General features: G+C 31.1%; 1 protein-coding gene across 1 annotated transcript; it reads left to right on the top strand.

Moving 5' to 3' along the window:
* The first annotated feature begins 1,215 nt into the window (after window positions 1-1,215).
* LOC106645644 (carboxylic ester hydrolase) lies at window positions 1,216-14,145 on the top strand. The gene is made up of 8 exons (XM_014361542.3): window positions 1,216-1,485; window positions 2,758-3,053; window positions 4,111-4,310; window positions 9,875-10,071; window positions 11,677-11,842; window positions 11,986-12,176; window positions 12,254-12,540; window positions 12,771-14,145. The coding sequence occupies exons 1-8, from the start codon at window positions 1,294-1,296 to the stop codon at window positions 12,985-12,987; spliced, it is 1,746 nt and encodes a 581-aa protein (XP_014217028.2). The 5' UTR covers window positions 1,216-1,293; the 3' UTR covers window positions 12,988-14,145.
* Window positions 14,146-24,308: the final 10,163 nt, after the last annotated feature.

The following is a 24,308-nucleotide window of genomic DNA, read 5'->3' as shown; positions in this document are numbered from 1 at the left end:
AGTACTTACATTAAATAAGTTTTTAATATTAAATTGTATAATTGTCAACATATGTAAAGATTAATGATGAATTCAATTTTATAAATATTTAAAATATCAACTCTCCAAGTTCTTAGTTATAGTCAAATTTTTTGGCTCAAGGAAGAACTATTTACTACTTTTAAGTTAAATAAAATAAACATTTATAAATAAAATTCAATTCTTTTAATTTTTTATTACAATTAGTTTTTTTTACTATCAAATTTTTTTTGCCAAAACCCTAAATATTTATTTTTTGCACTCTGGTTACTGGTTCAAGTTTTCCGCCTGTAAAACGAAGAAGACTTCGAATAAATTTTTTTTAGTTGTGGAACTATTAAAATAACTAATTATAATAACTAAAAATAACTAACTATATTTTACCAAATATTTTTTACTATCTACCCAAGTTATCGTAAAAAGCGAGAATTTTTTGATGAAAAAAATTACTTAAAAAACAGTTAATCAAATGTCTTGAAATTTATATGAACATTAATATGCATCGTAAAAAAAATATCTAGAAAAAATTCCAGTAATTTATGTAGTTAAAAGGGCTGAGTATACATATCAGTATTATTGTGTATACTGACAGCGCATGTATACATATTAATTTATGCATTTTGTTGAGGTCGTGACGGGAAATTTTCACCTACAATGCAAGAGTTCAGTGATACATCAAAAAAACGATGTTTATTAGAAATTTTGCATGATTAGCGGTGGGCTCACGAAAAGACGTCATAATAATGCGTTTGTCGATGAAGCTAAGACTTAGGAAAAGGGATGGATGTCTTTTTTCAATGCCAAACATAAGTTCAACTAAGTAATCAACGTAAGCCGACAGAAAATTAACAACGCACAAAAAAAATAGTACTCACGTAATAATAATAAATTTCTTCCCTACGTAACAATAATAAATGTCATTGATAGATTTTTAGATACCCTTTAATGAGATCACTTCAAACTAGCAATTGAACGTTGAAATAGTTTTTAATATCGGATAATTAACAAAAAATGTATACGGCTCTTTTCTTTAAAGTCGCATTTAGTGCTATAGTCAAACGTCATAACGAATGACTGATAAAATCGTTCTCCCCTCCCCCGAATTGATTACACGCGCTATGCAGCGTATAATATCCTCATGACACCTCTCCTTGCACCTGGGCTTTCCCAAAGCTAGTCACAGTCTCATTTCTTACATCGCAAGGAGTATACGTACCTACCAACACTCCACTAGACAAGATTTTTCTGTGCTAAAGTGAAGTGTTTCTGACGAACATGAAAAAGTTAGTCCTTTGCTTTGTTGGTACTTTATTGTGTGTGAATGTAGTATGGGCATTCTCGCCCTTAGTGAACATTCGTAATGGTACCTTGGAGGGCATCGTCATGAAAACACGAAAAGGAAGGGAGTTCTTTGGATTTCGAGGAATACCCTATGCTGTGCCACCGTTGGGTGAACTGCGTTTTGAGGTAAAACATTTTTAAAAAATGTCTAATTTCTGCGAAGTAACTTGTGATATTTACATAGTTATAAATGAATTAAAAGATGCCTTAAAAATAAAATGATTGGTATTTTAAAAAAATTTCTTTACAATAGAAAAAAACTTAATGATTTTCATTTGTATAGAATAAACTTTACGCACTTGAAGCTTTTTTACCTACTTTGCATGTAGAATAGAGTTGCTGAAGGTTCATAAAATCACAAGGATAACTTTCTACTATCTTTTAAAGTGTTTTTTGATAATAAATTAAATTTAAGAAAAATGGTTCATGGTAAAAGTATCACACCACTTAAAATTTGCTGTTGTATAAAAGAATTTATAAAATTTGATGATCACAAAAAATAGTGTAGATACTTACAACAATAGTTAACGTGCTTGTAAAATTCATGGTAATTATATTAAAATAAGTAAGAAAAAGGAGTTAAATAATTTTACATTACGTTAACTCACAAATTGTTATTTTTATTTATTTTAAAACTCCAAGTACATATAACAGTTAACATCCAGTATTTCAATTATAAAATTATATATAGAGCACATTGCATTTCAGGGTTAGATTAAAAAGTAATAATTGTGGTAATAAACAGCACACGTTAAGAATAGCAGTACAAATCGCTCGTGGGTGATTGTTGTTAAAAATTCATCATTTATTCGATTGTAAGATATTGAAACCTTGTTCTTATTTTGAAAGGTCGATAAGATAAAACATTGTAAATGAATCCGTACTACGTTTCTTTGGCACCCACACATTCTTTGCAATTGTTTTGAAGTATTAACCCCCAAAACAAAAATTAATTTGTAAAGTGCATTCCAAACATATAGATATTATTATCAGAAATAAGTGTACCATGCTGTTTTCATTTATCAGAATGCAAAATCAAATTTTAAAATGATTATCGCTCCATCAGTGTCTCACTACGACGTATTAACAGAAAAAAGAGGTGGTAAGCTTTTTATGGATACAGATTACACAAGAAGAATTAAATTTTTATGATGGTGATGAAATAAATTCTGCTGAGTTGAACATTATCAATAGCTGTACTTTTTAAAGAAAATGTAATACGATTCCATAATAACATTTATTACCACATTATAATGATAAATAAGTTGGAATTTACGATTACACCTATTTCCAGTGTACCTTTTTTCAACGAGGCTGTAACGTTTAACCATTTTTACCAACGAAACATCACTTGATTGTAAAGTAAAAAATGATCATGAAAAATATTTTCCATTCCAGCCCCCAGAACCTGCCGTGCCATGGGCAGGAGTACGGCCAGCCAAGGAGGACGCAAACGTGTGCACTCAGCGCAATATCTACACGCACGAGGAGGAAATTGTCGGCGTCGAGGACTGCCTGTACCTGAACGTTTACACGCCCAACATTCCGAGCAGCGATGAAAAAAAAATCAACAACCACCCGGTCATGATTTGGTTCCACGGAGGGGGATGGGTGACAGGCGCCGGCCACTCCGAGTACTACGGACCTAAATTCTTGCTCGATCATGACGTCATCCTAGTCACTGTTAATTACAGGTGAGGCTCTCGTTGCGTCTTCTTTTTCCTTGTTACAGGTAAATGGAGTCTGTCGAGCGAATATTACGCGCACATGGTATGCGAATTTTCCTGGTTATTACGTTTTTTGGCCTTGAAAAAATAAAAGAGAGATCGGCAGAAAGATAAAGAGATAAGGGGAGAAAGACAGTACGAGAGAGAGAGACAACGGTGGGAGAGATAAAAAGAGCCACCTAAAGAGATACATGATAGATGTATAGGTTGATAAATAGATGTAGTTTTAAGGTGTGAAAATACAAAAATCATACAAATACAAGACATTGTTGCAATAAAATTTTGATAAACATCGTGTGCACATTATTAATATATCGTAATAACATTGTTTGATTCAGTCAAGACTAAATCTTTTTAAAATCATAAAAATTACCAACAGCCTACGATAATTGAAATAATTTAAAGAGAGGGAAAATAAGAAAAAGAGAGAGAGAGAGAGAGGAAGGACATAACGATTTTAAGGATATTAACTCATGCACTTACAGTGTGCTGCCTGGAATGTAAACTTGAAATTAGAAAAAAAAAAAACTTGCAGTAATTGATTTAAAAAGAAAAGCTTTAAACATCACGCCCGAAGCGAGAAAAATCATGGAGATGTATTTTTTTTCCTCGCAAAATAGGCCAAGCAAATGAAAAATACTCGAACAACCGTTTTAAAATCCACTCGCGCCTCGATGTAGTTTCGCGATCCAGAATGCAATCGCTCTGGTATTTACATAGCTACGGAACATTTTTTTTTTCTTCCCTAGCTGGTTTAGCAATCAATGTGGATTTCTGCTTCGTTTTTTTTTACATTATGATGTCATCCAAACGTCAGTCAAGCGTGTACAAGCAGAACTGGTACAAATCGAACATGGCTCGTCTAGTAATTGCTGCAGAGATCGAAGAAGTGCGTGCAACTGTGCGCGTATACATTTACCAATTTTCCGATCACTGATTATTTAAAAAATGTATTTTTATCAACCACGTATTGTGAAAACATTGACGCCGATGGCTGGAGTAATCCTAATTAATTTTCCCAAAGGCTGGGACCGCTCGGTTTCCTGAGCACGGAGGATCTCGCGTCCCCGGGCAACCAAGGCATGAAGGACCAAGCCCAGGCGATTCGCTGGGTGCACGAGAACATCGCCAGCTTCAACGGGGACCTTAACCGCGTGACGCTCTTCGGCGAGAGCGCCGGTGGTGTTGCCGTTCATTACCACATGATAAGCCCGCTGTCAAGAGGTAAGTGCGAGCTGGATACGAGCCTCCGTGAAACGGGTTTGCCGGAAATGCAGTTGCACAGGAATAGAATATATATATATGCTAACGGACTCGCGAAGGAGATTGCACTCCTTGGGAAGCTTATGAATGTCTTTTTCATGCAAAAGAACTCGCGTGAATTTTAATTATGTCGCGCATAGCGGGATGCAAGTTTCGCTGTATTCGTAGTATATTTCCTTTTTTTTTTTTTTTTTTTTTTTAGTAAGTTAGCATTCCTGGGCGATTTTTAGCAATCTTGTTTTTTATGAATAATCCAACGAAACGTGCTCACGAGTTGATGAAAATGCCGGTTTGTCGTCGTCATTTCGTCTATAAACCCTGCGTTTTTCAATTAAACCGTGCACCGATGGAGTTGGCAATTAATTCATGACATCGTGCAATCATCCAATTTTTTTTTGAAAACATTAATATTGATCGAAATTCACAATAGCGATTGACTTTTAATTGTCCAAGCTGTTTTTTTTTTTTATTTTTGCTCTGTTTCGAATAAGAACAACACTTCCGATGGGTGTTTCATGTAGTGGTGGTCTCCTGCCAGAAAGTAAAAGTACTGCGGCAACGTGTCGACATGGTAATGTCTTAATACCCACATTCATTTATTTTCTTGATCATTTTACTTTTTCTTTACAAGCTTTTTTTGCGCATGTCGATAAATACGCAATGCTATCACTAATAGGAGAGATCGTGTTTTGACTTTTTGTTTAAATAACGAGTAATTTTTTATGATTTTAAGAAAAAAAATATTTCAACCACTCTAATGTTTTTTAATCGGCTTCGAATTATTGAGTTACAATAAGTAGAGCTAAAACAATGTAGTAAATTTTGTTAAGTTCTTTTGGCCAAAAAAGTTTAGGAGGTTACTGTACAGTTGTTGTTATGTTACTGTATTATGTTATTACTTATTTCCTCCTAATTAATTCAAATCGTTGAATCATCATAAAAATTATTTTGACCTAAGAAAGCTCGAAAATTTAGTAGATAGTTTTGTGTCCTATCTAATTTAATTGAATAATTTTTGAAGCAGACTACAAATGATTAAAACTTTTAAATAAAATTATATCTCAAAAACGTTAAAAGTCTGACGTTATTTAAATAAAATATAGAAACGCATCTGTTGGCACGTGTTAATATAATTTAATTTTTAGTATGAGAATTTTTATTTTAGGCTCCACTGCAGATACTTTATTGCGTATATATGACTAAAAAATAACAATTTTAAAATAATGGACGTTTTAATATATGTTCACTCCTGAAAAAATGTTGGTACAAATGGTTCACAACAGAGGTTGTGTGGGGTCCATGGGACGAAGCTCCCGACTACCAAACAATAAATAATATGGTTTCTTAAATATATATATCTGTTGCTATTTACAAAAAATTTAGAAGAATTTAAATTTTATTTATAATTTTTATGAATAAAATATTTATAAAACAAAATAAAATTAAAGAAATTTAAACAATAAAAATTTTTTTTAATTTCACATCTTTGGAGGACAGAATTTGTTGAGTAGTATAATTTTTAATAACTTTTAATCATAAGACTTTTTAATGAATATTATTTATTAATATAACAAATATTTGATGAACCCCTTATCAAATGGCTGCCACCATCAAATTCTAACACCCCTTTTCATAATAGTACCTGTATCAAAGAGACACCCAGTGCCAGCCCTCTAAGAAAAATGACCACCCATTGTTATTCTGATACAAATTTTCAAAAATTTTTAAAAGCAAATTATCTTTTACTACTCTGTCTGCCTATGCCTTTCTACAAAAGATACATAGATGAAGTATCTACGACATAGGTATGATGTTTGATAGATTCATATTTTGATTTCGCGTCCTAATATCCCTTCGCTACTTATTTTTGTCTTCATAACACTTGCATGAGGCTTTAAGAGATTACGTGGTCATTTTTACGGTAGACTCTTGGACTAAAGCTTCTAACAGCCGCCTATCTCTCGTAACCACTGATAATCTAATTGCCTAGCTACAATGCTAGCCCCCACTCCGTCTCTCTTTCTCTTTCTCTTCCGTTACTTTTTGTCTTTCGTATGTTTCCAACTTCCACACTCTCGTGACACAAACTAGTTAGTTTTCTGTCATATACAGCACTGCATTTGCAGTATACGTTTTGATTTGTTCTTTTACCAAACGAGGACACAAAGCATATCTGAAGTACTACTATTTTGAAATCCTTAAATATAGTGTCATTGAGTTAAATTAGTAAAAAATATAATCATCAATGTCGAATAAAACGAAAAATCCACCCTCGATCGAAGTGAAGGTGGTGGTTCGAGAATGCGGTTACAGGAGCCGGACGAATTCGGATGATTCAGAGTCGCAGCTTTTTAAAAGAAACAACAGTACCAGCAGCACCTCCAATAATACTAAATCCAAGACGGAGACCAGTAAGAGTTCGTGCTTTGGAAATTGCTTCCGGTGGAACAAGTATCAATAATGACCAAACATGGGTGAAGAACGCACGGAGTTGTGGAGATAGTTTCTCAAAAATAAATGTTTGAAAGTAGATATATCGAATAAATAGTTCATCAAAAGTCGTTTGTCAGAAAACCGGCATCCAAAGGCATGAAGAAATGTAAATCAAAGCTTATTCGAATGAAATACCAAATAAATTTCTGAATTCATCTATTAAAACTGTTGTCCTACTGTCCCTATAATTATTCCATACGCAACGAGGTTGAGACTCATCATTTTCATGCTCCTTTTTTCCAATTCCCAAAAGTTAACCTTGCCTCCGTAGGAAAAACACGCTGGTAAAATATATAAGCCTGCGTATTCAGTAACTCGATATAACAACATGGCCAATCATCGTTTACTACGTGACACGTATCTTACTTGGCTCAACTTACAGTTAATAGCTCGAGCGCACGTCATTGCGTCTTAAAGAGAATGATAGTCTAGACGTTGGACTTAGCCTTAAAATTAAGAGAAGTAGAAAAAAAGTGTTGTATCGAGTATTCGTTTGGACATTCGATCGTGAAATCCGTGGGGCAGATCATCTTAAGAGCCATCCGCCAAGTTTTGTTTGTTCAAACAGTTGGAAGCCAGAATAAGTCATCAATGGCAGACCAGAAAGAAAAGCCTCCTCATTTTGTAGTTCAGGTTGTGGACACAAAATGGTGTGAAAAGCGCAATTTTTACTTTACACCAACGGGATATCCAGTTTCCAAAAGAGATACTGTTGATACCATCTCTAATAACAGCTCCAATGGCTCGCAAACCTCGTGTTTTGGAAATTTTTTCCGGCAAGTAAGGCGTCGTCTATAGTTATTTTTGAACGCATCAGTGGAATAATACTACATCGAACTACATGCATGAAAAACAAAAAAATTATCTGAGAACTAAAATAAAACTCAATATGTGCTCTCATGAAGGAGTACATGTATCAAAAGATACAAAAATAAATTGAAAATACTTTGAAACAAACGTATGCGATATTTTTTAATTTACCACTCCCACGTAATCGTCACTGCTCTCATAATATTTCTTTACCTTGTGAAATTTCTTTCCGTTTTTTAATTGTGTATGTTTATTATATTTTTTATTATTATTATTATTTTTTTTTAATAATATGCCATTAGTCTACACTTAACTAGAACAGTAGTACTCATTTTGTAAATAGTTTTATAATTTTACCTCTCTTTCGTTTTTTCAAATTATTTTGGAAACAGTAGTAACTTCGCTTAATACATACATTGGATTAATAAATATAAGCCATAACAAATACAATTAGGTTCACCGTACATTACAAATGATGTCATTTTAGGGACTTGTGATTTTCTTTAATCGGATTGCTGTGTTGATGAGGTGTTAACTGGCTACCTGCTTTTTTATTACTAAAGACTTTTATTAAAAATTCCTCATGATCGTTGACTTTTTTTTAAAAGGCTACCTTAACTTATTTTGACTTTAACCTTTAATTGTGAATATTTTCTTAATCAAGTCTGTTCACGAGTTATATTTTTTGATCTTTCAAAATCTTAAAACCCATTTTATAAATGCTTAAAAAATTATTACGAGTTTTTTAAAAATAAAACATCCTTATTCCTGCACAACCTGCAGGCAGAAGTGGTATTTCTCACACATCGTACCTATGTTCAGCAGCTAGTATTCAATTAATAGATTTAAAAAATTGTCAGAAATTTCCTAAAAAGTTATAAATAATATTTCTGTTAGTTTTCAACTTTTTCAACGTAACTTAACAGTTAGCTTATATTACAGACTTCTTTTTTAATACTTTATCTTTGAACCTACCTTTTTTCACGAAATGAGTCATAAATAGATATGACAGCAAAAGCATAGAGTTTTCAGAGTAATATCAATTACATTATCTATGTACAAGAAATTATATATATATGAGAGAATTCACAAAAAATGTTTAAATTTGTTCCCCATTTTTTAATAAAAAAAACTTTTTTGTCTCACCATCAAAATTTGACTTATTTTATTCACAATGTTATGTATTGTAAGAAAAAAGATGACATCACGAGCAAAATAAAGCCCCATTTCAAGGGTGTGCTTAAAAAAAATTTTTCTAAAAAACAGGAGACAACTACTAATTTTGTGTGGATGTACTCAAATGTGATGCTAAAAGCATTCGTATCTATTAATTTTTAATGAACGTATGAACGCTCGAATAGATACGTATTTCCTTAATATTTTAAATATAATACTTTGTGTACAAATTATTTTGAAATATGAGGAATTTCCTCATAAAATTTTTTTTTTGTTTCAATGTTAGGAAGTCTTTGTCTTTGATTTTCGATAATTTTTTATGAGAATTAATACACCAAACCTAGTAAAAGAAAAGAAAATCCTATTTAGTCACTTATAATTAATAAAGACCGTGTAAACAGAGTTAAACATTTATAATAGTTGTTGGCTAAACACTCCCATACATAGTATAAGGTAGCTTTATATTCCTTAAGATGTAAGAGACTCGTTAAAAAAAAAAGTGTTTGATTAACATCAGCACCGTATCCCCAGTTTGGGATGCATTCAGGCTTATTTACTGAAATATACTAATTGTAGAGATAAGTTTAAAGTCATTGTTTTTAAATAAATTTTTGGTTCTTACATTTTCTTTTTAGTGATCCCAAGCAACTTGATATAAATGTGGAAACTGCTTTTAAATCAATTTAAATTTCTACGACTGAATGATCATGTTTGTAGTAAGAAAAAAAGTGTATTTCTAGAGGTGACCTTTTTATAGAATTATTTTTATTTTAAATAGTTTAATTTAAATTATTTTTCATGTACATACAATATTACCTAGCTCTCCTAGGCTCCATCAGTTGGTTACATAAAAAAATGGCGATGCTAAACACGTGGCATGATAAACAGACTTTTAGAGGAATCTTACGTAATATTAAAAAAAAATTATAAACACACAATTCTTGAATCATAGCTAGTAGTTGATATTAAAAAACCAATTACTTTAAACAAAAAACGATTCTATACATGGGTGAAAAAAAAAAATTTTATCAAAATGTCTCCAACAGGTCTCTTCCAGCGTGGAATATCTCAAAGCGGCACGGCTTTGTGTCCTTGGGCATTGACACGTCCAGGTTTGGCCAAAAAGAAGGCCCAACGTCTAGCTGAGCTATTGAACTGTCCAAAAGATGATACGAAAAAACTTGTAGCCTGTCTTCGTACGAAAGACCCGATTGAGATTATCGGCACTGATCGAGCTTTCCAGGTGAGATTTACTTCATCATCCGTAAACTCGTACCAATGAAATTTAGGGAAAATTAAAATATCAATATGTTAATATGTCTACTCGTATGCCATTTTTTATAGAAATACTTATACATGACAGCTTGCACTTACATAGGTAAATTATAATAAAATTAAAATAACTAGAGGTTCTTTATTTCTTAATTCCTCATAGAAGATATTACATTGAAGTAATAAATAAAATCATGCTAAAGATAGACTGATGAAAAATTGTATGGTGAAAATGATTGAATCGTACCATTTCATAAAAAACTACCTTTCAAATGTGCATGGATGCATGGGCCTTAGTTCCAAAGTCAAAAACAAGACACTGTCCATTAAAGTCTTCTGATTATGAAATTACTGCTATCATTATAGTCATTTTCAAATAAAAAATATGTTTAAATGTTGATTAATAGAGTAACAAAAAGTGAGGATGTGCATTCAATTAAATAGTCACTCTTTTAATGTTACTAAAATATTGTTAATTTTAAACAAACTGAAATATTCAGCATACCGGATGTTACAGTCAATCATACAGTTAATTAACTAGCTAATCACTGCTTTTATTTTAACAAATTTTTCATTTTACAGTTAATGATAAAAAAATGTCCCCCAAATCGTACTCCAGCAGTCTCAATTTCAGTAGATAAAAAATAAAAAATATGCCCACTCCTAAGCACAGATTTTTCCGAGTGACGTTACTTGTAAGCGTAATAATCGACAGACGGCAACATCAGCACATAAAATCGTGAGAACCTAGTCATAATGCGTCGATGATTGTGCAATGCGTGACGTTAAGCAACGGATTTTTTTTGCACGATTACGGCACAGTTACTCTTTCATCAAATCGCGCGGTTGGCGAGTCCGTGTCTGCTACTTTCCACGTGGACGTTGGCAGATTCGCACACAACTGGAAAGCACGAGTATAGGAGATCGCACGCTTATTAACCATCCCATATCCGTCTTCGTGCACTCGTCTCTCTTGGCTACAGATCTTGCGAGATACGATTACCATCACTTAATTGCTCGTTAAGTGTCAAGAGCTTCGAAAAAGGGCTGCTGAAAGATATATGCACTCTGCAATACTTTTTTCGCAAGTAGCTGATAATTGTGACTATTTAGTAGAGTGCAAAGCCAAAGATTGATTTTCAATCTTATTTTCGCCAAGACCCCATAACAGTAGCCTATTAATTACTGTTACAAACATTTTTTAAATTAAACTTATTTTGGTCTCAAAGAATACGAAAAATACCATCAAAATAATTTAAGGCCCCTTTTGAGTCTTTTTCTACTTCAACTTTATAAACTTGCTAGTTTTTGTTGTATAACATTAATGCATGTATTTGTGATTCGATAATTTTTAAAAACACGTTTTGAGTACCGTACATCAATACTTTGGCGATTCATTAAAAATTATTTAAAATTGGAATTGAAATAATAAGCATATGAGATTATAATAAATATTGCAGGGTTTTTTACCTGTTGCAAAGATTACAAAAAAAAAGTAGACAAACTATTGAGTGAATAAACAAATTAAATTTTTTTATTTATTTATTTTCAATCAACTGATTTATTTGTTCCACAGGTCTTTGATTACTGTCCTATGATACCATTTAGACCCGTGATAGAACCCGACCATCCGGGGGCTTTTCTCAAGGAAGATCCAGCAGTTTCCTTGAAAAACGCAAATCTGAGCGATTTAACCTGGATGACTGGTGTCACTTCAGACGAAGGTGCCATCAGAACAGCAGGTGCGTTTGTACGCTTATACAAGAAAAACTTGGGGTAGTTTAAATAAATACAATACGTACAAAAAATATAATGGTTAATAATTCGGTTCATTCTTACTGCACAGTAATTAATTTTTTTTTGAAAATCTTAATTTTTTGTGCAGGGTTGTACGGATTATACAATGGAGAGTTAGTGAAACGCCTTGACAAAGAGTTCGAAGATCTGGCGCCTGTGACTTTGCTGTTTCATGACACATGTCCGCAAAAGAATCGCCAAAATTCCTCAAGATTAATTCGACAGTTCTACTTGGGTGACAAGCCTATTGATGAATCCACTAGAGCCGCACTGACTGATGTACGTTGTTCATTTTATACTATTATTTTACTGATATTACTTGATGATTCGAAAATTAATTTTTTTTTTTTATCAAGATGTACACGGATGCCTGGTTTTACATTGCTGCTGACGAAGCTGTGCGTGATCATTTGAAATTACTATCCTCGCCTGTGTATTACTACTACTTTGCGTACAGAGGAAGCTCGTCGTTTAGCAGCATCTTTGGCGATGCTTCGGGAGATTATGGCGTCTCTCACGCTGATGATTTACAATACCTGTTTCCCGTTGGTGAACAACTTTTTAAGGACGTACCGCTGAGTGAAGAGGACCATCGAGTGATCGACATTGTCACTGCTCTCTGGTACAATTTCGCCAAAACTGGGTGAGAAACGATTCAATTTTTCGACATTAAAATTTTTTTTTTAAGTAGAACATTTTTTGCGTTCGGTGCAGAGGGTGAAATGAGTTCCAGTTTTTTTTTTTTTTTTTTTTTTTTTTTTTAAGGATTCCATTACAAGTAACAACATGAATTTTGATTTAATTAAAATAATTCGATGTAATTACAACAAATCTGTGAAAAAAACATCCGTATTATTTGATTTTTTTTCACAGCAACCCTACGCCTGAAGTGACGAAGGATACACCAGTTAAATGGAAACCAGTTCGCACTTCCAATCTGGAGTACTTGCACATCGGCAACTCGGACGAAGTTTACATGTCCGACAATCTTTTCCCAGAGCGTGTTAAACTTTGGAGCGATTTGATGCCATCGATTCGTGATATCGACGGAGTCACTTATAACTATTCCCCTATTAAAGACGAACTTTAACGTAATGAAAAAATATTTTTCAACACTCAGTGTCAGCTGCTTCTATCAATTGTCATTATATTTATTGATGATTTTACGATACATGGAGATCCGATATCACATCTATGTGAATGTTGAAAAAAAAACTTCATTTTAGTTTTATATGATACTTTATAAGATACTATAGACACTGCATTTCACACTAGATTACTTTTGAAACTTTTGTAAAAAAATTTTAATTTCAATTGTGAGTTTACATCGTTATTTTTGTAAGTCTACATTAAAAATAATACTGATTTTCATAATATTTTATTAAAAAATATAATCATGTACATTAGAACTATCGTATAATGCAAACAACTATACTAAAATAACGTGAAAGCTTCATATAATAGGTGTGTAATGCCCGTATAATTTTTCAAAATCTGATGCTTCACTGTTGTTATTTATTATGTACTTTATTTGTGTGTTTATTATGCACAAATACTTTATTTATCAATTGTAGGACCCATTATTCACTGTATACAACTTTGCATAATTGATCGGGACGGTAATTTATTAAATTTTATTTAAGTTTTATTTTATTGTCATCATACTCTTTGCATCATTATAAATAAAACTTGTACATTTTTTTCATTAAAATTATACCTAACATTATTTTTAACTAATTATTTCGATGTTTATTACTAGAGAACATACAACTAAAATCATACGAAAAGTCTAAAAGTGTAATACAATCTACAAATATGTCAAAAAAAGGTACAAAATTATTAAACGTATAATTGAGATACTAAAGAAATTAATGAGTTTGTAAAAATTAATACTATAATAATCAAAACAATAAGCAAATGATTCAATTAGTAAGAATTAATAAATTATTGATTCCTTATTTATAGTGTAGTAATTTAAGTACATAGAAATCGATACCAATCATAATGCAAGATTTAACTATAAACAAATTAATTTTGTACACATTCTATACTTCACATAAAATTCATAGTTAGTAGTCATGAAAACACTCAACAACCATTGAATTAGTAGTCTTAGAAGATAAAAGTGGAGAAAAATAGTACTACAAGTTTTAAAATTTCTCGACAAATTAAATATTTTTGTACATATTTTATACATGTATAAATTTCACTTGTTTAACTTAAATTAAATTAATTTTGTAGTTACAATTATAAAAACAACTTAGAATGAAAACATAGAAAATATTTATTAATTGATTTTTTTATTACTCGTGGCTGACCACCTCATCCGAACTACTACATGCAAAACAATTGCGAGAATACGTGTAACGTAGCATAATAACAGCACACATTTTTTGACAACTTTTTTGCAATGTGTCATTAATTAAGATTATGTTGAGGGGGACAGTCATGGACTTTAAAAATATGCCTTAAGGGATGTAAGGCCACAAAGGGGGTGACCGTGGCTCCCTTAGATGACCATGAAGAGGGGAAATTTTTAGTCCGTTATTCTTTAAAGGTTTTCTCGATTTTTTAAATAAAAGTAACAGAAACCACTGATTTTTTAACTCAAATAAAAATATGATGAAGCTGATCAGGCATCCACCAATAAAAAATACTAATAGTGGAACAACCTCTGTAACTCCAAACGGTGTAAATGAACTTCTATTTTTCATATTATTTCTTTTATTACTTTGATAACGGTTCACAAATTTTATCTTTTGAGCTATCACTCCATTTTCCCTGTTCTTTTGAATGCTGGAGAAAAATTTTTTTTCATTAATTAGTTATTTTTGTCATGGATAACGTGTCTTTCTTACAAATGAAGGGAATCTAAAGGGTTAAGAAATCCATAGGATCCTGTACGTTTTTTTAAAAACCATTAATCTCATTCTCCCAATTAATTCGATCCTTGTATGCATCATGAGATGCTGTAATACTAAAAGAAAAAAAAGGATCTACGTTGAAATAGGCTTATAACTTAAAAAATGCTGAACTTTTTTTTTAACTGGATGTTCTGAGAAACGACTAATTACATCACGTACTTAGGATTTTATATTAATACTTTAACAAGACTAACATGTTATCCATACTTGGTAAATTCCACAAAGGCGATCCAGAGATCAACAATTTTTTCTATTCAAATGTACTTACTAATGATTTAGAAATCCAAGGAGTGGATCACCTTTTCTTAAACCAAAACCTATTTTTTTGAAATCCCTTAGCGGAAAAGTAGCTATTTTGCAGGGGCTTGTCAAAGTTGAGGGATATCGTTTTGAACTGATATAATAGAAAACAACTCTCTCATTGCATACCTAAAAAAAAACTTTGATTTATAATACGTAGAATGCCTCAATCTGTCAATTAAAATTCATACATTATTATAATTATTATCATTATGGTCATTATTATTATTATTATTATCATTATTATTATTATTATTATTAATCTTTTTTTTTAATTATAAACTGCAATTACAGCAAATTTTCAAATAAATGCTACGTCATCTAATACTTAGAAATTTTTATTTTTTTTTATCACTGCAGAATTTTAATATACTGCAACACATATACTGCAAATGTATTTGTACACGCTATGTAACTATGAGAATTCTAATAAAAAATTTGAAAACAAATATTTATTTATCTATTTAAATTAAAAAGTTAAAAACGTGAAATCAACAAGGGGCTTAATAGGTTTTATTTTGTTGGACCTTCCCCCATTTTTCTATATTGATATAGTGACCTGAAAATAAAAACTTTCAAGAAAAATACAGTAAATGCATGCGAAGAACGAGCCGTAAACGAATATCAACTGTTAGTTTAGGGTTAGACTTCATTCTTTGAATCTAACAACCTAAATTGGTTCAATGTTCAAAGTACTATATAATGGGTACAATTACATTATAATATAGGTGATTTTTTCTGGACACATTCGAATACAGTTTGTCACTGTGTCATTGTGTAATTACCTGTTCAAATGCTTCACGTACAGTTGTTGGTAAATGGTCTAGGTCATTTAACAGAAAGCCCATATTATGATTTATTTCGGTGCGTGGATTCTAATGAGAAATCATTAAGTCATTGTCCTCAATTTATGTACGTCGATATATGTATTTACTGAGTTGGAAATGTTCAAAATTACCTTTAACGAGAGAATAAACCGTTTTGTAACAATTAATTTGTAGGTGCCATCCTCAACAAATCCAGGCGCATCTTGAAACGGTACACTTGGCAGGGAAACTGTCGCAAAACTGGCAAAACATCCCGAATATACCGAGACGATTATGTAGCCAGTGAGGTACAGTGACAGCTGCGCCAATTGGAATGATACAGAATTCAAACGTAAATCTGTAAATTTTTTCAAAGTGCAGAGTCGTGACACTATGATATTAAGTAAATTTTTTAGATATGCATTATTGAAATCGAAATAATGCATCAGACAGTAAATTTTATAATATTAATTTAATGTCTTCTATTCTGTTTTAGTTCACGTATATCCATTTAATAATTAAGTTTTCTATTTAAAAATAAGTAGTGAAGATGAATAAGTATTGACAAAACATTGCTAGAAAGACAAACGATTTTAATTTGTCTAAGTCTTCAAAGTGCTGATAACTACTGTTTGGTAACTTTAGAGTGATGCACAAGTCGAATTTAATTGAAAATATAGCTGACAAAATAAACTTTGCACTTAGAATTGAAAAAAATTATTTTTTTAAATACTTGCATGTATATTTTACTAAACTGTGAAGCTAGAAAAGGTTGGCCATCTACAACAAGGTTAATTACTTCAAGTTACAAAATATCTTCAAAAGGTGTGCTTTGTAATAAGCGAAAAAGCTGCTAATTTTTAAGGGTGAACTAAAAAACAATTTTTTTTAATTGCACTAACAATATACGTAAAATGGAACTTTTTCGTGTTTACTATAATATTGCTATTTAATTTTTGATGACCACATCATTGGGCTTAAGGCATCCAGCATTATAATTTTTCCAAGCCTTACTTTCTTTAATTCCTTTTTTATTTAGTTTTAGTCTGAATAACCCAAAACATATTTATAAGGAAAAAATGCAATAAACTGAAGAGAGCGTCGAATCAACGCTATAAGTTGGAAAAAATTCTAAATATCTTCGTTTGAATTTTTTGAAAAACTGTATTGGTGAAAAAATTGGCAATTAACAAAAATATTTCAGTAAATATTTTTAAACCTCGCAAAAATGATTATGTTTTAAAAAATGATGAAAAACCATTGAAAAGTGTCATTAAATATGTTAACATCAGTTTATTGTCATTCTCTAAGCCCGAATAAATATTTTTTACAAGTGATTTACCAGTAATAAGACTAAAATAGATTAACAAGAACGATTCTCAAATGCAACATATTATTATTACTCAACATTTTCGATAAAAGCATAAAAAAAATTTAATTTTCCTCGTTTTTTATTCAAAGATTAGGTACCACCTAAAGACTTGTGTTTTCAGACAACTGTAAACTCAAACATTTTGTTTTTACTTAAAACAGCTAAGAAAATTTTTCTAAAAGGTTTTTCGGGCCGACACCATGAATCGCGTAAGTGATGAATAAGTAAATTTTGATGTAAATCTTATACCTTCAATTTCTCAAGAGATTTTTTTACACTATACCTGAAAATTTCTGATGGCATAGGATTCTCCACACATGCAGGTAACTGTCTAATAATTTGCACCTCAGGTCACATGGGCCATTTTGCACAATTGATAAAAGAAACAATAAAATTGGGGCGAAAATAGCCACCCCAGTTAGGAATAACCAAATGTGTTTGTTGAAAACCTATACAAAAAACGATGATTGATGAGAATAATGATTAATCAAGTATTCAGAGTTCTTACCTGAAAATATGCATGCCAAGGAACATCGAAGGAATCAGGCAACTCATAAAATAATGTATCTTGCAGCTTGTTAATTTCAATAGTGAAGTCTATAACTTCATCCTTTTTTGTTACTACAAAGGTTCTAGTAACACGTCTATGCTCACCCCATATCTTCCTCGAATTATTTAGCCACTGCTTTTTTTCTTTATCAATCCCATCAAGCCAATCATAGGATTGATTTTGAGGCATTAAAACTATTCTACTCATGGATGCAAACTCACGAAATATGAGATAGTACAGAAAATTTGTTTTAAGCTACAAACAATAAAACATTATAAACTTCTATTTGAAATTAAGAAATTTCTTACTATAAAAAATTAATTGATTAATAATAAAACACTCTTATCACCTGAACATCAACTTTAACTTTGACACCAGCAAGGTTTCTTCGTCTTTCAAACAATATTGGATATTTCTTAACAATCAACGAAGTCCCTTTCCTCCATTCGAGAAATTCCTGTATGTGCAACACATTTGTCGATTCTATAGCGTACCACTCCTTTATAATTGGGTCATCCCCACATTTTACCAGCACTTCACTTGCGATATTTAACTCGAGGTAGTTTTCTTTTGGATTTTGGCAAAAATCGTACATGTGTTGGGTACCTTCTGACTTAAAGAGCAGAAGCCACACGTGAAAAGACAAGTTGTTTTCTTTTGCAAAGGAGATAAACTTGTCTAAATCGCTATCAGAACTCAAGAGTATGACAAAAAGTGTTTTTGAATGGTTTCTTATCCGAGTAAATTTTTCCGAAAAATCTTTTCCTTTAAAGACAATGGAGTAGTGTTGCACACGGGAAAGATCTTTTAACATTTTGATTACACAGTGTACATCTGTGATTAAAGAAGAAAAACTATTAAATTAAACTATAATTATTTTTATAATAGAACTTTTACGTTACTAACTATTATCGTCGTTGTATACAGTCACAGCACTGGTTATCCTGTAAAACTTGAGTAAATCAGCTATCAAAAGATGATAATTTTCTCTACTGTTTGTTGCATAAGAACTCAAAACAAATGGCACGACAAAACAATAGAAAACTAGATAGGCTGATTTCATTATTGTTTACAGATTGTAATAATGCCAAGGTTCATTCACATAAATAAATAAGAGATTATAAAATAACACTTTCCACTATTTAGTTAAAAATAGAAACTATCTGACACTACTAAAGGAATGCAATATAACACTCAATTAAATCAATTTTAGTTACAGTTTACATAAGAACACGATAATGGTCTTGCGTATTGTTGTTTGGTACAGTTAAGAACTGAAGAAAGACAACAAAATCGAAACATGACATTGGTGTTTTCTTGTTTTGAGAAAGCATGTGTCACTTAATTTTTTATTCATATCGGTCGATTTTCGTTTTGGAATGCTGAACAGGTTGGGTCATTAATTATTGAGACTTACGAAGGAGAAAGTGAGTATTGAGTGGCATTTATTGTTTCGATTCCGTAGACATCGGTAGTGTTGTTTCTTTACGATAATAATGGCCTGGCAAGTACAGTAAATGACTGACAAAACGTCTTAGAAAAAAAGTAGTTTTTTGTTGTATTACCTTGTCCTGACACGATTACCAACAATATAACATGAAGATGCTATTTTTGAAGGTCAAAAAACAATCACTAAATCAAAACAAGGTATTATTGTCACTAAAAATTTTTATTCAGAAAAATCTAATAATTCAATGGTAAGTAAGCAATGCTGTATACATTAAAGATCTTTAAATATTTCCATTACAAAATATTTATCTGCTCTTTCATAAGAAAAGTTGCCAAGTTAGTGAATTATAACTCATGGATTAACACGTTTGAGTCATTTTTTGTTGTCGCCTTTTTATAAATTATAGCTCTAATAATTCTATGAGGCTTAAGTAAATCAGCTATAAAGTGTACATGATTTTTTACATTATATCACTTAAAATGAATGTAACGACTTATAAAATCGGAATTGCAGTAAATATTGTATTATTCCCAAAAACATTAATTTCAGATTGTCAAAAAGTATTATTTGTCTACTCCAAGTACAAAAAAACGAAATGTGACTTCTTCGAGTACCAAAGCCCTAAAAGTACCTATGTATCATTGTAGGTAATACTTGTATTGGCTTTATATCTACTATGCCGTGGATTAACCATTTCACACTTGGCAACCAAAAACCAATTTATATGTTGTAGTACTTTACCTATAAATTACCGATGTCTCCAAATTTCATTAAGTAATTCTATTTGAGCAGGAAAAGCGTTTTTTATGTACCGTAAAGGAAATATGGCACGTTTACCATCATAAAGAATCAAGAAGCAGTTATATGCAGGGTATAGAAAACAGTTATTATTTATTGTTATCCTTATTTTTTTTTTTTTTTTTTTTTTAACAAAACATCTTTCTTAACAGCAAATAATAAATAAATAAAAAAAAAAAACAGCACCACTGACTCAGATTGATTGGGTAGTGCATGTACTGCTCGAGGCTATAATGAGCTAACGCCGGCAAAGAGAAATTCATCTATACTAAGCTCTTAATTGCCATTGCGTATATTTTCTTTTTTTTAATACTGCTACTTATCCAAGGAGCAGCTGTAGTAAGAAAAAGAAGTTCATGCAATCATTGATGAATACGTAAGTACGTCTCGTTAATAAATTATGCCCATACGATTAGGCTGGTGGTATGCTTGAAGAAGTCCATTAGTGCATGGTATGGATGTATATTGTTACAAGAATTGTGTAAATATGAGTATGATATTGACAGCGCTTGAATACATATTAATAATTGCATTTTCTCGCATTTTCTAGCTGCTGTGACAGAAAATTTAAGCCTTCTACTACAATATAATCATTATTTAATATGTCAAAAAAAAAAACGATGTTGGTAAGAAATTTAAACTATTAAAAAGGAGTGGATAAAAAGCCTGTGAAATTAAAAATGCAACCAATGTTCGTGTTTGCGGTAATTTTTGGGTCTCCTGCAGAAAAGAAAAAATTTAAGATTGACAAAAGAATTGTCGTAGGAAAAGTAATGTTACGAATAAGGTGATGGATTTGTTTTTGAGATTATTTGTTAACTGGTTTGGTCGATTGCTCTTAAAAGAATAAACTTATAGATATCAAAATTGAAATAACAATCAAACTAAAAATAATCGTAATCAAATTTATTATTGTATGCCCTTTTTCACGGTACATCGGTGAAATAAATTTTTTTCCGGTGAGAGCACGAGATGATTTATTGCATTGAAATATGAGTAACAATATTTAACATAGTTTAAAAAATATTTTTAAAAAATTTTCCATTGTCTCAAAATAAATGATGTATACTTTTGTATGTATCATAAAAATCAAATTAGCTCAAGTTGACAAAGTAGTGTATTACATGATGATTAACACTCACTTTTGTAGAAATGTTTTGCTTGTATTTGGTGGTTGATAATTATTTTGATCATAGGTATGTACATCAAGCATTCATTAAGAAATTTTTTATGTTAATAACTATAGAAACTGCTGTTTTCAGTAACGATCTGAATTTAATGATGTTCGAAAAATTGTCCAAAAGAAAGCAAACGAAAGAAATTTTGTATAGGTTAAAGTAAGGCATCATTTTTTTTTTTTTTCCTTGATCTAATGTTATTATATCATTATCTACATTATTAATACCATCCATATAAAGTTTTTGTTAAAATTACACTCATAATTATTTAGAATTAGCTATTTTAATGTTTATTACAGGAAATAATAAGTTTAAGAACAAAAAAAGTCTCAGAAAATACAGATATGCAAAAATATGTAAACAGAAAATACGAATTTAACAAACAAAAAAATTGCCTTTGAAAAATAGTTTGGGAAGTATGTTAAAATTTATAGTAATTATAAAATAACGATTGAATCAGTAAGCTAGTAAGTTTACATGTATATATTTTTAATGGTACAATAATTATAGAACATAGATGAGAATACAATTCATACGATAAGTTTTTTGATTTCTCAAAAAATCATATACGTTTGTACATATTTTTATGTAACACCATAAAATTTACTTGTTTTATTTTCATTAAGTTTATTTTGTAGTTACAGTTATCAAAACATGGAAAATATTAATAAATTAAATTTTTTATTACTCGTGGCTCGTGACCACCTCATCCGAACTACTACATGCAAAACGATTGCGAGAATACTTGTAACGTAGCATAATAACAGCACACATTTTTTGGCAACTTTTTTGCAATGTGTCATTCATTAAGATTACGTTGAGGGGGACAGTCATGGACTTTAAAAATATGCCTTAAGGGATGTAAGGCCACAAAGGGGGTGACCGTGGCTCCCTTAGATGACCATAAAGAGGGGAAATTTTTAGTCCGTTCTTCTTTAAAGGTTTTCTCGATTTTTTAAATAAAAGTAACAGAAACCACTGATTTTTTAACTCCAATAAAAATATGATGAAGCTGATTAGGCATCCACCAATAAAAAATACTAATAGTGGAACAACCTGTGTTATACCACATGGTATAAATGAAATTTTATATTTTATATAATTGTTATTAATTGATTTTTCGGTGTTAACCATCAATCCATTCTCCCTACTTTTTTGAATGCTGAAAAAAAAATTTGAAAATTTTGAATAAATTATTTTTATTATGGATTACGTGTCTTTCTCGAACGTAAGAGTCTCGGAATATACTGAACTTGACTGAAACCATACATTTCATCACCTCTTCTTTCTCGGTTCTGTTTATACAGGGCTTATACCCTTGAGTGCACAAACGCCCAATCCGATTTTATTTATGAAATTAATGATGCTACATTGTATTGCTTAGAATGGTACATCATAGTATTAGAGATAAATATATTTGAAGGATAGTTAGTAGTATTTTCATGTTCTTGCAAACTATTGCTCCAAAAACTTTAAAAGCGGGATAAAAGTGAGCGGTGCGTTGTTCGAAAGGCTAACATGACATTCGTTAGAACGCAGCAACTGCAGAAACTATATAAAAAATTTTGGAACAGTTACCCTATAAACTTGTAAAATACCATCATATATGAAAGAAAAAGCAATGATTTCAGTTGAAACTATTGGCTGAATACTTAAATAAGACTGACATGTAATCCATACTCGATAAATGTCTCAAAGCTTATGTCCTACTGAAAAATTGTTTTTACGTTTATATACTTACTAATAATTTATAAATCGACGAAGTGGGTCACCTTTTCTCAAACCAATACCTGCTCTTCGTTCATACCCGAGCGGGAAAACGGCTATTTTGCAAGATCTTAGCATAGTTGAGGGATGCCGTTTTGAACTATAATAATAAAAAGCGACTCTCTCATTGCAAACCTAAAAAAATAAAATATTTTATGTTGAAGTAAAGTAACCAAATACTATAGGTTGAAATATTCCACGTTTTAGTATAGGCTTTTATGTGGGGCACTAATTGAATTTTATCAATTGTTTATAATTATTGTAAAGATTTTTCGTGGGATTTTTTTTACTAATTCGTTTATTCTTTTTTAATGAAAAGCTTATTTTTAACTATGCGAAAAAAATTTTCACTGCTATAACAAGTTTTAATTTATTTAAATGTTAGTTTGAATACCAGTCAATTACTGAGCCCCTTTTCCCGAAAATAATCTCATGGAATATAAATTTTTGTTTAATCTGATAAAAATAGAGAAGAAAAATACTAAAACTACATTATTTTCTGGCATAATTGCCTGTGTGTAAAAAATAATTAATTATAATAAAGCAATAGGCGACAAACTTACATTGTCAACATGATTAAGCATATACTAAAATTATAAATACCTACAATAATTATCTTAAATAATAACCTGGTTAAGAGCTTCCTCTGGTGATGTTGGTAAATCATCCCTGTTTTTCAGCTGTAGACCCATCTTGTAATTGATTTCGTTGTTCGGATTCTAAGAAAACATCATAAAGACATGGTTTTTAGTTTATGCATACCAATATATTACCAGAGTTAAAAGTGTTTAAAATTACCATGAACATGTCAAAACTGCCAGAGTTCTTTAAAACAATTAATTTGTAGGTGCCATCCTCGACAAATCCCGGCACATCTTGAAACGGTACACTTGGCAGGGAAACTGTCGCAAAACTGGCAAAACATCCCGAATATACCGAGACAATTATGTAGCCAGTGAGGTACAGTGACAGCTGCGCCAATTGGAATGATACAGAATTCAAACGTAAATCTGTAAATTTTTTCAAAGTGCAAAATCGAATAATCAAATTGGATGATTTGTTTTTGGCCAGTAATGATAGTATTTATAAATAAATTCCAGTATAGTAAACCGTGACTTTTAAAATGTTAATTAATTGTATTTTCTTTCATATTATAGTCCATGGATGTAAATTCAATAATGAAGATTCCTGCTTAAAAATACGTATCGTAAAATAACATACATTGTAGAAATTAATAAGCGCAAGTATTCATAGCATAAAAAAACG

The sequence above is a fragment of the Copidosoma floridanum genome, unplaced genomic scaffold (genome assembly GCF_036245765.1).
Source record: "Copidosoma floridanum isolate Cflo_tuat_1 unplaced genomic scaffold, Cflo_Japanese_pri ptg000006l, whole genome shotgun sequence".
Taxonomy (NCBI): domain Eukaryota; kingdom Metazoa; phylum Arthropoda; class Insecta; order Hymenoptera; family Encyrtidae; genus Copidosoma; species Copidosoma floridanum.
This window is presented reverse-complemented; position numbering and strand designations above follow the sequence as displayed.